The 15,000-nt window shown below is 38.3% G+C and overlaps 1 protein-coding gene across 1 annotated transcript in view; it reads right to left on the bottom strand.

Annotated features, from left to right (window-relative positions):
- The window catches only part of LOC137997746 (uncharacterized), a 55,683-nt gene that overhangs the window by 20,233 nt on the left and 20,450 nt on the right, over positions 1-15,000 (bottom strand). Inside the window, exons 9-17 of the mRNA XM_068843948.1 lie at positions 14,341-14,412; positions 11,829-12,029; positions 10,917-11,192; positions 9,360-9,533; positions 7,666-7,887; positions 4,894-5,046; positions 3,854-3,937; positions 3,027-3,161; positions 493-672 (exon numbers count right to left, since the gene is read on the bottom strand). Coding sequence (XP_068700049.1) covers positions 493-672; positions 3,027-3,161; positions 3,854-3,937; positions 4,894-5,046; positions 7,666-7,887; positions 9,360-9,533; positions 10,917-11,192; positions 11,829-12,029; positions 14,341-14,412 — 1,497 coding nt within the window. The remainder of the gene's footprint in view (positions 1-492; positions 673-3,026; positions 3,162-3,853; positions 3,938-4,893; positions 5,047-7,665; positions 7,888-9,359; positions 9,534-10,916; positions 11,193-11,828; positions 12,030-14,340; positions 14,413-15,000) is intronic.

The raw sequence follows: 15,000 nt of genomic DNA, 5'->3' as shown, positions 1-15,000 counted from the left end.
GGAATTACGAAAGCATACCAGCCATGCTAAAAAGAAAGAAACGAAGTGAAATTAGAAAGAAGGAGAAAGTAAATATAGGATCAGGAAAAAAAAAAGGGTCGAATGTAGTCCTAGAAGTGCTTAAACAAAGACTGCACCCAAAACTACAAAAACTAAGAGATATGAGCGAAGAATTGAACAACATAGTGGATACATAGATTGTTCCAACAGGATCGGAAAAGAGTTTACCAACAGCTGAATGGTGAAATGGAGAGCAATGAGAAACAAGATGCCGAACAAAGTAAACGTTTTGGGGGTAACATCTTGGATCATGGAAAAGTCATGAAAAAGATACCCAGTGGTTGATGCAATTAACGCTGTCTCCGTCTGTAATGAGATTTGGTGCTGGTATTGTAAGGAATAAGCTTGTTTACATTATGTACAGGATATCAGACAAGAGCAATTCCTCTATCATTATTCAGGGTTTTGTTATAGGATTAGTGCAAACGTCACCTGGGAAAGGTGCATTGTAGACTTCCAATTCGAGGAACTTGAAATCCTTTCCACTTCTTTGTAATTTAAGTAATTTGGCTACTTCCAGCGGGAAGATTTTCATGCTTTGAACTCTATCCGCAGACGGATCTTCAAGAGAGTACGTAGTCTCGCGACCCTGGTTAGACTTCTTCGCGCGTTCTGAAAGCACACAGAGACAATGTATGGTTATTTGTATAGCTGTTGCCGCAAAATTCGTTTTCACGTTGAATCCGTTTTTAACAATGTTCAATTCAATTTGGTGATCCTCGTTTTGATCCTCGTTTTACCTTAGATGAATACGCACTCAGGTGAATTGAAGATATATTTTCTGGAGCCTAAAAAATATTAGGAGGCAGTGTGGCCCAGTGGTTAGGGCGCTAGCCTTGAGATCCGGAGATCCCGGGTTCAAGACCCGCTCTGCACAATTCGAGCGGTAAACTTGTACCAACTATGGTGACAAGAGGGGTTTGCGGAAAAAAAAAAGATGTTCTCACATGCATCGTTGCTTTGGATCCAAAACGATCATAACTTTGCCACTCAGGTTGAGCTCTCCCCACTAACTCCTTGAGTCAACCTTTTCCCGAGTAAACCTTATTTTTAGGAACACGTTTTTTAAGCAAAAACGATCATATTTCTCTTGACGGCTGAGATAGCCGTGTTTTGATTGGCTTTTAGATCAGTGGGCGTAATGATTCCCCCAGGGGAGGAGTTCTTTAAATTAATCTACTCTGGAAAGGGTTGATTCCGAGGCCAAGTATAGGAGATAGAGAATCCACTTGATGGACTAATGGCGTTGTAAATTTTCTAGGTTTACGTTTTGTCATCTGATGTAATACCGCCTGGTTTTCAAACAAAGGTCTCCAAATCATCATTGAAGTGGAATGTTAATTGCAACATAAACATACTGAGTCCTATGGTAGCCCGCTGTATGCGAATCTAGTGAAACGAAAGGAATAAAGTGGCAAAAAGGAAAAAAAAATCACATCACTTGCAGATATAACGTCAGGAAATTAAGTTTGTGTGATACTAAACGACGTATTTCAACAAACCAACGGGCTAACAAGAAATATGGCGTTGAAAATTTAAATTTTAGGAAAGTTCGAACTCGCATTTCTTCTCAAACCTCTGTTACATAAAAATCTGAGAACAAATGTATGCTCTTTCTCGAAGAAAATTAAAAAAAACAACAACAAATCCAAATATGTGGTGCTTGGAGGAAGCAAGAGGTTTTTTCCGTCTGTTAGTTTTTATGTGTCAAGACTGGGCAAATAACTCAAACTGATGGACTGAAGCTGATGCTTGTTTGAAAGTGCTTTAGAATTCTTCGTTCCTTAGTTCTGGAAAAGACGCCTTTAGACTACGTTTGAAATTTAAAGCTCTATTTATTTATTTATGTATTTATGCACTTGATTGTTTAATTTTGTTTTTTTTAACTAACAAAAACAAAAAGAAACTTGGTCAAGACGTTGGGAGCTGTTTCATCGGTGGTCACGTAATCAGGAACAGAACAGGAAAAAAAGCACTTATGTAATAAGGGAGAGAGAGGGAGACTGAGTAAGATGTCTTGGTTTTAAGCTGCTTTAGATATTATGTTTACAAGAAAAGCCCCTAGCCTTAAGACGAATCCTAACCGAAAAGCTCTTTGGTGAAGATAGATGATACCCGAACTTCAGCGATGAAAAGAATCACGGTCGGAATATGCTGAGTTCACAGGCCGAACGTTCAGAGCTAATTGTTACATCGACCGTATTTCGACAAAAACTCGGTTACTTCTGAAACCCATTGGACCTTCACTGAGGCCCTTCAGCGCCGAAGGATAGGAGGGTGGAGGGGAAGTCCTTGGTCACTTTAAAAATTTGTTCCCGAGATTACTTCCAAACTTGTTCTCAGCTTTTTTATCCCTAAAATGGTTTCCCTTCTTCCCTTAGATACTTTGTCTTTGACCCCCTGTCCCCCTGTCCCCCTGTTCCCCCAAAACCCTGGGAAGGCATCATCACTGATTAGTTTTGTGTTACTTTCTTGTCATCACACGGAGAAACGGTTTGCAAAATAAGTGAGTCATGCCAGCAACACCAGTGAGAAATAATAACTAAGTGAAGTAAGATCGTCCGGTTGAGTGTAGTCCTGAGAAGGACTGTTATAGGTGACATTGACTGACATTTCAATAACCTGAGCCGAAGTCATCTTCAGAATAAAGTGACTTGATGTGCACCGTCAGTAGATGGTATTAATACTCTGGTTGATGTGAGCGGTCAACGAAGCTAAGGCGTGATGTTTTTAGTCGACTGTCAATTAAAGCTGCATTCCTCAGGTTTTAGCGGACCACACTCACGAGGACGATCGTACTTCACCTTTAGTTGTGAATGAATATGGTTCCTAGGTTCAAACCATTAACAATTTTGGAGAAAAATTATGCAGTCATTTGCAAGCAAATTTCAGTTCCGTAACACTGGCAACAAGTAAGCCCTTTAAAAGAATTCACAATTTCGTCGTAAAATCGACGTTGTCATTACTCATCACAATCTTCAAGCCCTCGAGATCCCTGGGTTTGTAGTGGACATCCATTATGAAGCGTAGTAAACTTATTTCCACCTCTGCTAAGAAGTCTATCCTCCACTCTTCGTTCATGGCAGATCGAAAAACAACATCTGCAAAAAAAAAAAAAAAAAAAAAAAAACAAACAAATAAAAAACCCGAGATTATAACAGACCTAAATACTGTGGATAACCTTCCTGACTACCATTACAGGCCAACAGTCTTGAAAGAAGAAAATTAGCTATTGAATACATGTAAAAACTTAAGCCGGGACGAGTTTTCATTGGTCTCTTTCCGAATCCAAGGATTACTTAACTCAATGGCAGATATCGGGTGGTGATCGCGTTAAGGTGCGAATGCCCTGCGAGACGGCTTCCCTCCTTCAAACTTCCATTCCCGAGAAAGTGTAACAGGACAGGAATGCTAACGATCCTTCTGTTGACTTAACGAAACTCCGGTAATCTTACTTAACTTTTTTTTGTTGCCTTTCTTCCCTTTACATTATTTTCTTAATGTTTCGGAAAATGAGACGAAATAATGCGGAGGTGTTCCGATAGTCCACTAGTTTGATAATTCACAGTTTCAACTGACTCACAAAATCCCATGGCTCTCAATCACAACATTCGCTATCAAATGCGTTTTCTAAACCTGGAGAAAGTTTCTATACATTTGATACTTGTTTATCTTGTTAATGTGTTGTGTTTCGTATCTTGTTTAACATGTGTGTTTAGAAGTGGAAATGACATGTAATAAGTCACGAACAGTCTCCGACAATCTAATCTAAGTTCGCTTAGTTTGTACTTACCAATCTTTTGATCACAGCACAAATTACTTGTAATCTCGTTCTTTCCATGGCCTTTCTTAAATTTGCGGTTGGCAGCAACGTTAACTTATAAATAGAAAGACATTTGATAGATCATAGATAGATACGTGCTTCTAAGCAATATCAGTATAATTGTCTTAGCCTGCAGGCAGTGCCTTACGCTCAAGCGAATCTATCGCAATGGCAGTTGAGATACGTTTAAATTATATGCTGAACATGTCTCCCCTATGTCCAGAAAAAAAATCAATTTCTGAGCCAGGGAACTCTATTTGCGTCAGATCTGCTTCAATGTTTGATTTTACTTCCTCTGACTTTTAGGTTGCACTAAGAATAAACTTGGCCATGACTCCTTTTACTGACTAGTGCATAGACAATCTATCACAAATGATTCTCATGTCCATAAGAAAGATTGCCGGAATCCACCAATTCTACAATTCTGGGTTAAATGTCTTAAACAGGGTATCAAAAATCGGAATTCTCTCTTAAAATGGGTAGGAAAATCAGCGATATTTGTCTTAAACAGGGTCAGGGTATGAGGGGCCGCGCTGCACCTCCCCAACCAGGGATACATCGAGTACCGCGCTGCACCTCCCCAACCAGGGATATATCGAGTACCCCCCCCCCCCCCCCCCGGGCAGCAACCGAGACGCGAGTCAGACCGGTCTGAGTTCATTGTTCATTGTTAAGTTTTCACATGACTTTTACCGAACAAGAAAATTACTCGCAAGAATTTAATAACAGAATGTCCCGATCTCAGTCACGACATCCCCGTGTTTAAGAGTTGTCAGTCTCAGGAATTTCTTAATTCTAATCCGGCACTGTATCCTTTTTTCATGGATCGAGGCTTTTCCTCAGCTATAATTTGCTGGAAAATCCTTTAATGTAGCAGTCTTATTTTTTTTCTCATTAAATTTTCAATCATGATGTGGACACATTAAAATTACAGTAGTCGCGTGAACCGGGGTTGCAATCATTAAAAAAATGGAAACTTTGAGAAAATTAACTTACTTATGAACACTTACTTATTTGGGAGTGGAATATTTCAACTTCACAAAGTTTAGCTTTTGCCAACACCACTTTCACAAAATCAGCCAGGAGATAATTGGGACACGAAAAATATTTGGCATCGGTTAGAAATGTCACTTTTCCATCAGAACAATATTTTGTATCGTGACCTGAAATGTATTTAAAAGAAGAGGCTATTTTTAGCGGGACACTGCTCAGTTCATGACATTTATGGTTTATGTGATTCAAGTGCGATGTAACCGTCCTTCTATCCATTCTTTCATAGATCTGTTGGTTGGTTCTTAGTTTCTTCTTTCCTCCCTCCCTCCCTCGCTCGCTCGCTCGCTCTCTCGCTCACTAACTTACTAACTCACTGACTCACTGACTCACTGACTCACTGACTCACTGACTCACTGACTCACTCGCTCACTCGCTCACTCGCTCACTGACTCACTGACTCAGTGACTCACTCACTCGCTCACTCACAGAAAAAGAACAAGGCCGGTAAATTTTAGATATGAGAATGAAACTTTACGAGTTGTTGAGAAACAAGCATATTTAGGTGTAGAAATGACGTCATCTGGTCGTTACACCTATGCAAGAGAAATTCTGAGCAAAAAATCTATTAAAGTTCCCTCAATAATAAATAAATCCTTCTCCAACACGGATATAGCAACAATTGCGATTAAGAACAAACTCTTTAATGCGCTAGTTAAACCCGTGTTACTTCATGCATGCGAAATTTGGGGACCGGAACTGTTATCATACCAAAACCCAAGTTCATATAAAGAAGCAGAGCTTCGGTGGTACGCTTTAAGCATCGACATAAAAGCATCGATCTTCTGCTACTGACAAAGCTTGTAACATTCCACCAACAAAGTTTTGTTACGTGAAGCTTTTCAATATACGACAAAATATTCACCCTTCTTCGACATATAAAAGAATGAAGAAATCGATAAAAAGTGTAAAATAAAAGAACCAGAAACCCAGCAACACATCAGAAATGCACGAGCAGTTATAAAGAAAACCCTCAGGAATCAATATTTACATAATTGGCTTGAAACCCAGAATAGGTCATTAACAAGTTCAAGAGAGAAATTTACACAAAAGGAAGTTAAAAATAATTACCGATTTAAAAATTACCTGACAGCAATTACGTACAAAGCCAGCACACAGAATTTTCCCGACAAGGCTTAGATTAGGATGTCATGCCTTACGAATACAAACTGGCAAATTTAAAAATAGAGGAGCATTAATCCTAGTAGAAGAGCAAACATGTTTAGTATGCAAAGAAAACTGAATAGAAAATGAACAACATTTCTTGATGTATTTTCGGGGGTATACCACTTTAAGACGTGAGCTACACTCACATATTTCAAACGCTGACACTCATTACACCAATTTAAGTTATAACGAGAAGACGAAGTATTTATTTACAGCAGAAAACAAGGTTACATCTGAAATTATAGGTAAATATATCCATTTAATATTTCAAAAAAGAAAAGAGATTCGTAATTCACAAATGTAATAAGCCCTATGAATTTTCTAATTAGCTGCATAATGGATATGGTAAATGTTATTTTGTATTTTCATTAGTTAATGCTCAAACCTCCCTTTGGAGAGTGAGGCGCAACCGTGAAGAATATTGTTACTATCACTATCACTATCACTCACTCACTCACTCACTCACTCAATCACTCACTCAATCAATCACTCAATCACTCAATCACTCAATCACTCAATCACTCACTCAATCAATCGATCGTTTATTCATTTGTTCGTACTTTCCTTCCTTCATTCATTACGATCCACCTATTCCATGTCACAATATTAATCACCACCCATTTCACTGTTGCAACACTCATTGCGTTGCGTGACTTTATTTAGAGCATGCGTTCTGGCAGAAAAACCCAGCACTCGGTCTGAGTTCTCGTGCATTGTTGAGCATTTGTATCACATAGAGCTGGGTTTATCAACTGAGTTGATATTGTAAATTGACCACCGTAAAATAAAAAAAATAAAAAAAATAAAAATTAAAAAAAAAAACGCGAAAGCTAACGTTTCGCGCGTTAGCCTTTCTTCAGGGAGAATTAGCATTTATGACATGTTCTAGCCCTTGACGAAGGGGTAACGCTCGCTTCAGAATTACTTTACGGTCGTCAACGTACCACATCAATTCAGCTGATTAACCCATTTTTGTTTCACTTCTCCACCGATGTAGTACCACAGGACTTTCGAGAAACGGGCCCTGCACCGAAAAGTTTTGCTCTGGTGCTTATTCAGGCGTACTAATCTCATTATTTCGTAGGATCTGTATTCTTGGAGAAGCTAGGTCACGATATTTAGCCAAAAATGGCATCCAAATTAAGAGGAAAGAACAAAAAAAAAAAATAGCTAAAACGCTGAAATAAGGGTTGGATTCAGACAGCCAAAAAAAAAAAAAAAAAAGCAGGAATAGGGAAAAACTGAAGAAAATTAAAATGGATTGTAAGCGGGGTTTTTGAAAAAAACTATTCAGCCTGACAGTTTTTCAAAGTTAATGTGTATTGTTTGAAACATAAATTATGTACACTCGAGACACAATTTTTTGTAGACGCAAAGAAACCGCTCTGCCATTCTAGCCAAAAAACCGTAGAGTTTCTGTTTTCTTGGGGAATTTTTCAATGATACAAAAAGAAAACATTGTGTTTCATCAACGTCTCATTTGATAAAATTTCCGGTAGAATTTCAGTTGGTAACCTAGTAAATAACCTTTTAATTAAATCATTATGTAGCAATATTGAACTCACCAATACCCGCCTCGATCTTTACAAAAACTTTATCTGGATCTTCCTTGGTGTCATCTTTCTTAATTCCAAGAAAAACGACAACTACACGCAGTTTGAAACCCAATTCTACTCTCCATGAGGTTTCATATTCAATCATGACGCCGATACAAGATCTCATGTTTCCATCTGTCACCTTTTCTTCCTTACTTTCCTCGTTTGTTTTGTGATTCGAAATAGTGTTTACTGGAAAGAAATAGAAATGCAGAAGACTTAGTTTAGACATAAGGACTCCGTGCGAAGTAAACAGACCTTTTTTTGTTTGTTATTTATTGGCAGCTATTCAGCTGATGTGGACCTGCTATTCACCCACCCATATACTCACAGAGGACAGCCACAACACCGGGAACTTCATCCCCTACTCTTCTCGAATAGTGCGTGGGTTCTTTAACATCCCACATACAGGGAACTAATGAACATGGAAGTTATTTGTGAGACGGGACCTCCGGCTTATCGTCCTTATCCGAGAAGACTTAAAAGTCTAACCATTTGCAGATGTAATTACAAAGGCAGCACTTTCTCCTCAATTATTTAAAGACCCTGAGTGTTGGTCCAGCCAGAGTCGAACTCACGACCTCCCGCATGGAACCCGGTGCTCAATCAACTGAGCCACCCGTGCACACGTAAAACGTTGCTTGTCAAGTGTAAATTGTTTCTTTAAATGTTCTCAATGCTATACTCAATGCTATAACAGAAGCTCATGACCTTGAAGCGTTGAATTCTGGTTCAGAGCTGGGGTTTTTCGAGTTTGAAAATTTCTTTATTTGAATGTAACGTAGCACATGCATTTCCCCGCGCCTGCAGCATCGATGTTATTTTTGTCCATATTTGGGCATAAAATTGGTGTCCTAAGATCTCCACCTTTGTTCCTTGGAAAAGAGTTGCAAGTTTCACCCTTCAAGGTCACGTGTTTCTGGCTGTACTCAATGCGGTACTCAGTGTCTGGTTGTGTTGATTTACTGGAAGTATCACTTTCAAATATGACTAAATCATATTAAGTTGTTAAGCTATTTTAATAGCTCAACATCTTGGTAAGGACTTGATACAACGACGTTTAAAAGCAACAACGTTTAAAAAGAACGCAAAAAACAACATATAACAACGTCGTTGTTGTGTTTAATTTAGTGACTGGTTTGTGACAGTGCCTGGAAGCACCCCACAAGTCCACTTTCCCTGAATATTTCTGGGCGATCAGTACAATCAAAAATATTATTTTTACTAGATATCGAACGCACTTTACTAATCCACGATTACTACTAGTTTCTAACACTATCTGGTAACACTGTATGGAAAGATTTCACCCGCCGTCCAGTTGTTTTCATAAAAGAAAATATATGTTGATTTTAGGACTCAAAGAAATGTTTTATATCGTGGTCATGGTAACGGTATTTTGGTGGAAAAGGCAATGTGAGAATTCTATGATGGGTACTTAATACCCTCGCCAAATTTCGTCTTGCTATGATTACCCTGACTATATCTAAGGACAGAATACTTTTATTTCTGTGAAAAAGGAGAAAGATGCCCTTTGTAACATTTCTTGCTTCTTGCGCCTTAATCAAACGAGTTCATTAATTGTTTTGTGGATTGTTGAGTTAAAACTACTGAAATTATACAAATGTAGATCATTTATGCATGCTAGCTGTGTATATGTCTCTTACCATAGCTCTCAGTATAAACTTGAACTTTACAGAGTTGAAGTATCTTAGCGTCTGTTTGAATCTTTACAGCACTGCCCCATGCGTATGGCTTAGTTTCGTCGGTTGAACACTGAGTGCTCCACACAGCAAGATCAGTCTCAAAAAAAGCACATCTGACAAAACGGCCATGATTTGCTTGGAATGGGAAATGCAAAAGTTAATACAAGATACCATTAAAATTAAAATGTCTTCTTATTGTCAAAAAAGAATTAATTTTCTCAATTAATTAATTAATTAATTAGAGGTAGCTAAACAGGGAGAGCCAAAATAATTTCCACGATAGTGTTCCAAGTGATGCCGGTAAATGGAGAAATCCGGACTTCATGACCTCGAAAGTGAGTGGTCATTTCCCTTAATATAAGTTTAAAAATCTTTGTCTCCGTCTGCGAATTCGATTCGTACTTGTCTGTGACGGCGTCTACTTTTCCTGAACATTTGTTCTTCGTCGTCTTTGCCTTGGTTTTTTTGTTTTGAGCTTTGGCTGAGTCTTCGTTTCTGTGTCCGTCCTTGTCTGAATCTTCTTTTGGCGATGCTGACATATTACCAAGACAATAGATTACAGTAGCATTAATTTTATGACACGTTGTGTGAAAGAAGTTTTATTATTCTTACAAGGAAAGGTTACGTTTATACAAACGTTGGCCGCGTAGCACTTATATTTTAAACAGAATTAACTGAAGTGAGTGTAGTGTAACGTGAAGTGCTAGATTAGATTTCTATCCCATGGGAACCATGTGAGCGTTAGCCCTACTGATAGAACTGGGCCCACACAAGGACAGAGAAAAACTCTGACCAGGGTGGGAATTGAACCCACGACCTTCAGGTTTTATATTTTAAAAAATACAACCACGCTTTTGAATTTACGGAACATGTTTCGATGTTTCAAACATCATCTTCGGCCTTAGTGAGTGTAACATTAAAATTTTTACAAGATCTTTGTAGATTAAATGTTCGTCACAAGTAGATAAAATTCAAACGAACCAACAATATTATAGAGAACACAACTGACATAATGGCAAAAGTTTAAAAGTGTAATTCTAAACTAACATGATCAACTTGTTTGTTGCATGACTTCGGGTTCTGTTTCGGGTTCGGGTTGATCATGTTAGTTTAGCATTACACTTTTAAACTTTTGCCGTTATGTCAGTTGTGTTCTCTATAATATTGTTGGTTCGTTTGAATTTTACCTACTTGTAACGAACATCTAATCTACAAAGAATCATTGTATTGATAGTTATATATATATACGAATTGTCTTCTAAAAATTGTAATGTTACACTCACTATGACTGAAGATGATGTTTGAAACATCGAAACATGTTCCGTAAATTCAAAAGTGTGGATGTATTTTTTAAGATATTAGTAACACTTGTGCTATCCAGACCATTTGGAAAACTTATTCGCGACCTAGCTCTTAAGCTGTTCCAACAAATTGCCTTATATATACATAGAAGTTGTGAAACGATTCATTTTATATTAACTTTTCCGAACAGGGTAAAATAACTGGGAATATTCTTACCTATGTAGACTTTCATGTTCTCCTTTCCTTGACTTGCTTTTCTGAAAACATGGATTAGACCTATGGGATGATAATGCGTGAAATTCACCACAAACCAAGGATTGTGTTCAACCATGGAGAGAAAGCAGGTATCTGAGGATCCGTCCACGGCAAGCCAACTCCAAGAAGGCTGCTCTTTACATTGTTTATGGCTACAGCCATAGTAGTTATTGGTGGTAGAAGCGTCTGTAGTCATACCCAGCGCTAGGTCTTGATTGCTGTGACTTATAGAGTGTTCTAGTCATAACGAAAATTGAACGAAAGTAGTTAACAACTTGTCACCGAAGTGGAGCTGGCCAGTGGTGACGTCTGAGGTGAACAGTCGTTTTAGTATATAAAACAGTGACATAATATAGCACAAAAAGGTGATTTTAACTCATTTATTCCTGCAAAAATTACAACAATTTCGGGCGCAAATTCTGCACGATCGCGAATCGCTCGGATGTGAACAGCAAATTATATCCGCAGTTTGAGTAGCCAATCAGCGCGCCCGTTCAACGCTATTCACTGTTTTAGTATATACTAAATATAGTATTGCCATTCGCAACTCAAATTATGGTGCATACCATCGTATATGGTGAATTTCCCGACCTATGGGCGTTTTTTTCAAAATTTGATCCGGAACTCAACAAATTAACCAAGTCCTAGTATGCTAGTACATAAAGGCTGTTCAATTCACAATTGCATGGGAGCAGTTCCACGAAGACATTAGAGCAAAGGGTAAAAGCTGCTTAATTTTAAAGAGCTCCAGACTGGTAAAATAATTCCAAGAAACCTGGGGTCTTTGCATGTTTGTATGCCTTTTTAACATAACCGTTTTTTTTGAGCTTAAGAAACCGGAAAAGTGACCTTTATAGTTACTGAAAAACTCACCAATTTTTTCTTCGTCGCACCTCCCGTGTGTACCTATAAATTGGTGGAATTCTGCAGGTCGCTTTCCATGAGGGTTGCGATAACCTGGATCACACTTGCAGAAAAATGAAGCAGGTGGAAATACCGTAGAGATGTAGCTAGTATTACAGCTCGAATGACTGGGGCAAAATTTTATTTCTTTAAGTTTGCAAACGTCGTTCACTGCAAAGAGAACAAGATGGTCATGAGGCAGAGCGGAAGTGATTTTTCAGATAATGGGCGTTTACATAAGTTAAACTCACTTGAATTTCGCGCGCTTTTCTGTGGAAGGTAAACTAGGGTAAAGAGTTAAGTGTCTTAAAGGGGCTAGGTCACGCAATTTTAGGCAATTTCAGCACTGATCGAATGGTCATAGAATTAACTAAAATATCAAAATAACTGTTCAAAACTATAGAAGAACTCTAACAAAACACAGGGAAGCCAAGAAGGGACATTGATGGACAAAACTGGAGAGGATTGAAATGGATTGAATCTGGGTAAATTTGAAAAACGTCGGCCCACCTTTTTTCAAATTTATATTAGTCTATATCAAAATGTCATTTACAAAGCTGGAAAATCATTCTCAGTTGTTATGTGGCCGTGATTTTGCAAATGAAAGACTCTTGCTCTGCCAATTTGACGTTTAGAGCTTATTAATTAACAAAATTAAACAAAATTTCCTAAAATAGCGTGACCTAGCCCCTTTAAGACATTATGCGTGGCATCGACCACCTCGTACTGACACTCAATGTCCCTTTTAGCAGAGCAGAAGTGTTTACGAATTCTTACACGCGTTTGTCATCTATGGTATGATTAACCCCTTAATATTAGGGACTCAAGTATATTGTCAAATTTTCGTAAGAATTTGCTTGTATTTTATTGTAATATTCTCTAAGGAGTTACATTATCATTTAATATAGTATTTGTATAGTTTTAAATTTTACATAATTGTATCGTGGGCGTTCTATAGTAAGAAATCTAGAATAGGTGATTTGCAACCAATCTCTAGGGACACAAATAGAAATGCTGCAATGTACAATTGCTGGCGGACGAACAAAAGGAGCCAACGAGAAGTCTTTTGTTTTCTTCCACCAACATGGCGGCCAAGACGTTACCTCAGATCATCATAATCATCATTTCTGTATTTACCCTTGGATAATAGAGTAGATTGATGCAGCTAGTATATGCGAGCATTAACGCTGGCTGCCAACAATGATGCACCACGTGCACACTGAGACAAGAGACCACAACACCGGAAACCCCGTGCCCTACTCTTTGCGAACGATAGCCCTTTTCACGGTTAGTTCTTCTCATTTGCATTACAATGTAATCCAACGTGGATGCGAGGTAATTTCGGGTTAAAACTACAAAATAGCCCGAAATTGCCTCACATACATGCTAGATTACATTGTAATGCAGATGAGAAAAACTAACCGTGAAAAGGGATATTTACGGGGTTCTGAGACGGTTCTTTATTGTCCTTATACGAGAGGACAGGAGAGTATAACCATTTGGAGGTGTTTTCTCCTCAGTTATTTAAAGACCCTAAGTTTTGGTCCGGCCGGTGTCGAACTCACAACCCCCTGCATGGCAGCCTGGTGCTCAACCAACTGAGCCACCGGTGCGCGGGAAGGTACATTGAATTCCTTTTTGGCCATGGAATGTAATGTATTTGGAACTCTGATTAGGTAGATTTAAAATTGCGTATCAAACGTGAAACCGGCAAACGGCAAACGGCGAGTCTATGCTTGTCATAAAAACATGAAAATTATCTCATTCTTTTGGTAAACTTATCTTCTCTTGAAGTTTTAGGCTTGAAGATAAAATTAAGAAATAAGTTTAAAGCAAAAAAGTTTCAACTGTTGTTTGCCAACTGGCGTAAACACGGTTTAAAATCTCTGTTTTATTATATAGATACTGGTGAAATACTAGGATTTTCCTTTTTCTAAAAAAGTTACATCTTCATCGCGCATGAGTGAAGATATTACTGTTTATCTTTCACTTGTTAGGATACATGCAGGTATCGTTATGGTAACCAAAACAGTTCGCAAATAAAAATCGAGGTTTCCCCTTCCTTGAAAGATTCTTTCGTGCTAAAATATAACTTTCCTCTACTACATTAATATTTTTATGGTTCAAATTGACATTTATCGTGATTTGCTTTTCATAACTTTCATATCTACTTTTACGTTATACGTGGTTTTACGGTTAATAAACAGTTTTTCGTCATTTCAAAAATGAATAAGTTAAGCTGTTTCTAATCTAGACATTTCATCTGTATCTACAAAATAAACAGAAAATTACATGACCGCTTGGGCTTCTTGTACTGATAGTATCTCGTACTCGTTCGCTGCGCTCACGCATGACCCGGAGTATCAGCACTCGAAGGTAAAGCGGCCATATGCTATCCTCTATGTAAGACACAGCAAACCTACAGGCTTACGGAAATGTTCAAATAGTTATGTAAGGAAATCAACACGGTAACATAGATTACCTGGGAGTCGCATGGCTTCCAAGCTGCAGGTAAATATCCCGATTTTTCTCCTGTTATCCTTCCCTTTATGTGCTGTCACGGTGAGAGCGAAAAAATGAAAAAAAAAAAAAGAATTATTCTGCGGTACATTAATTTCCAAGCCATGGCATGACATGGAAGCGTATAACTTGGAACTCTTTTCCTTGCAACAGAGCTGAGGATTTTAGGGCACCAATTTTATGCCCAAATATGGACAAAAATAAGGTCGAAGCTGCACGCGAAAATGCGCGAGCTACGTTACATCCAAATAAGGAATTTTTAAACTCAAAAAACCCCAACTCTGAACTAACCTACGTGTAGCCGTGACATGACATGACCTTGAAGCGTGTAACTTGCAACTCTTTTCCTTGCAACAAAACTGAGGATCTTAGGACCCCAATTTTATGCGCGAGCTAATTTACATCCAAATAAGGAAATTTCTAAACTGATAACCCCAGCTCTGAACTAGCTCTTATGTAACCGTGAGGATTCGAGAAATGGGCCGCTGCTCATAATCAGTTCAAAATTGCGTCCAAGTTAGTTTTTGATGATTGTATCCGATAATTAAATGTGGCAAATTTATAACAGCGTGGTAAGAAACAAAATTCAGTCTTTCTGGAAAACTATAAAGAGGCAGAAACC

This window comes from Montipora foliosa, chromosome 3, assembly GCF_036669935.1.
Source record: "Montipora foliosa isolate CH-2021 chromosome 3, ASM3666993v2, whole genome shotgun sequence".
NCBI lineage: Eukaryota > Metazoa > Cnidaria > Anthozoa > Scleractinia > Acroporidae > Montipora > Montipora foliosa.
Note: the sequence above shows the minus strand (reverse complement) of the source record. Positions and strands in the feature narration are given on the sequence as shown.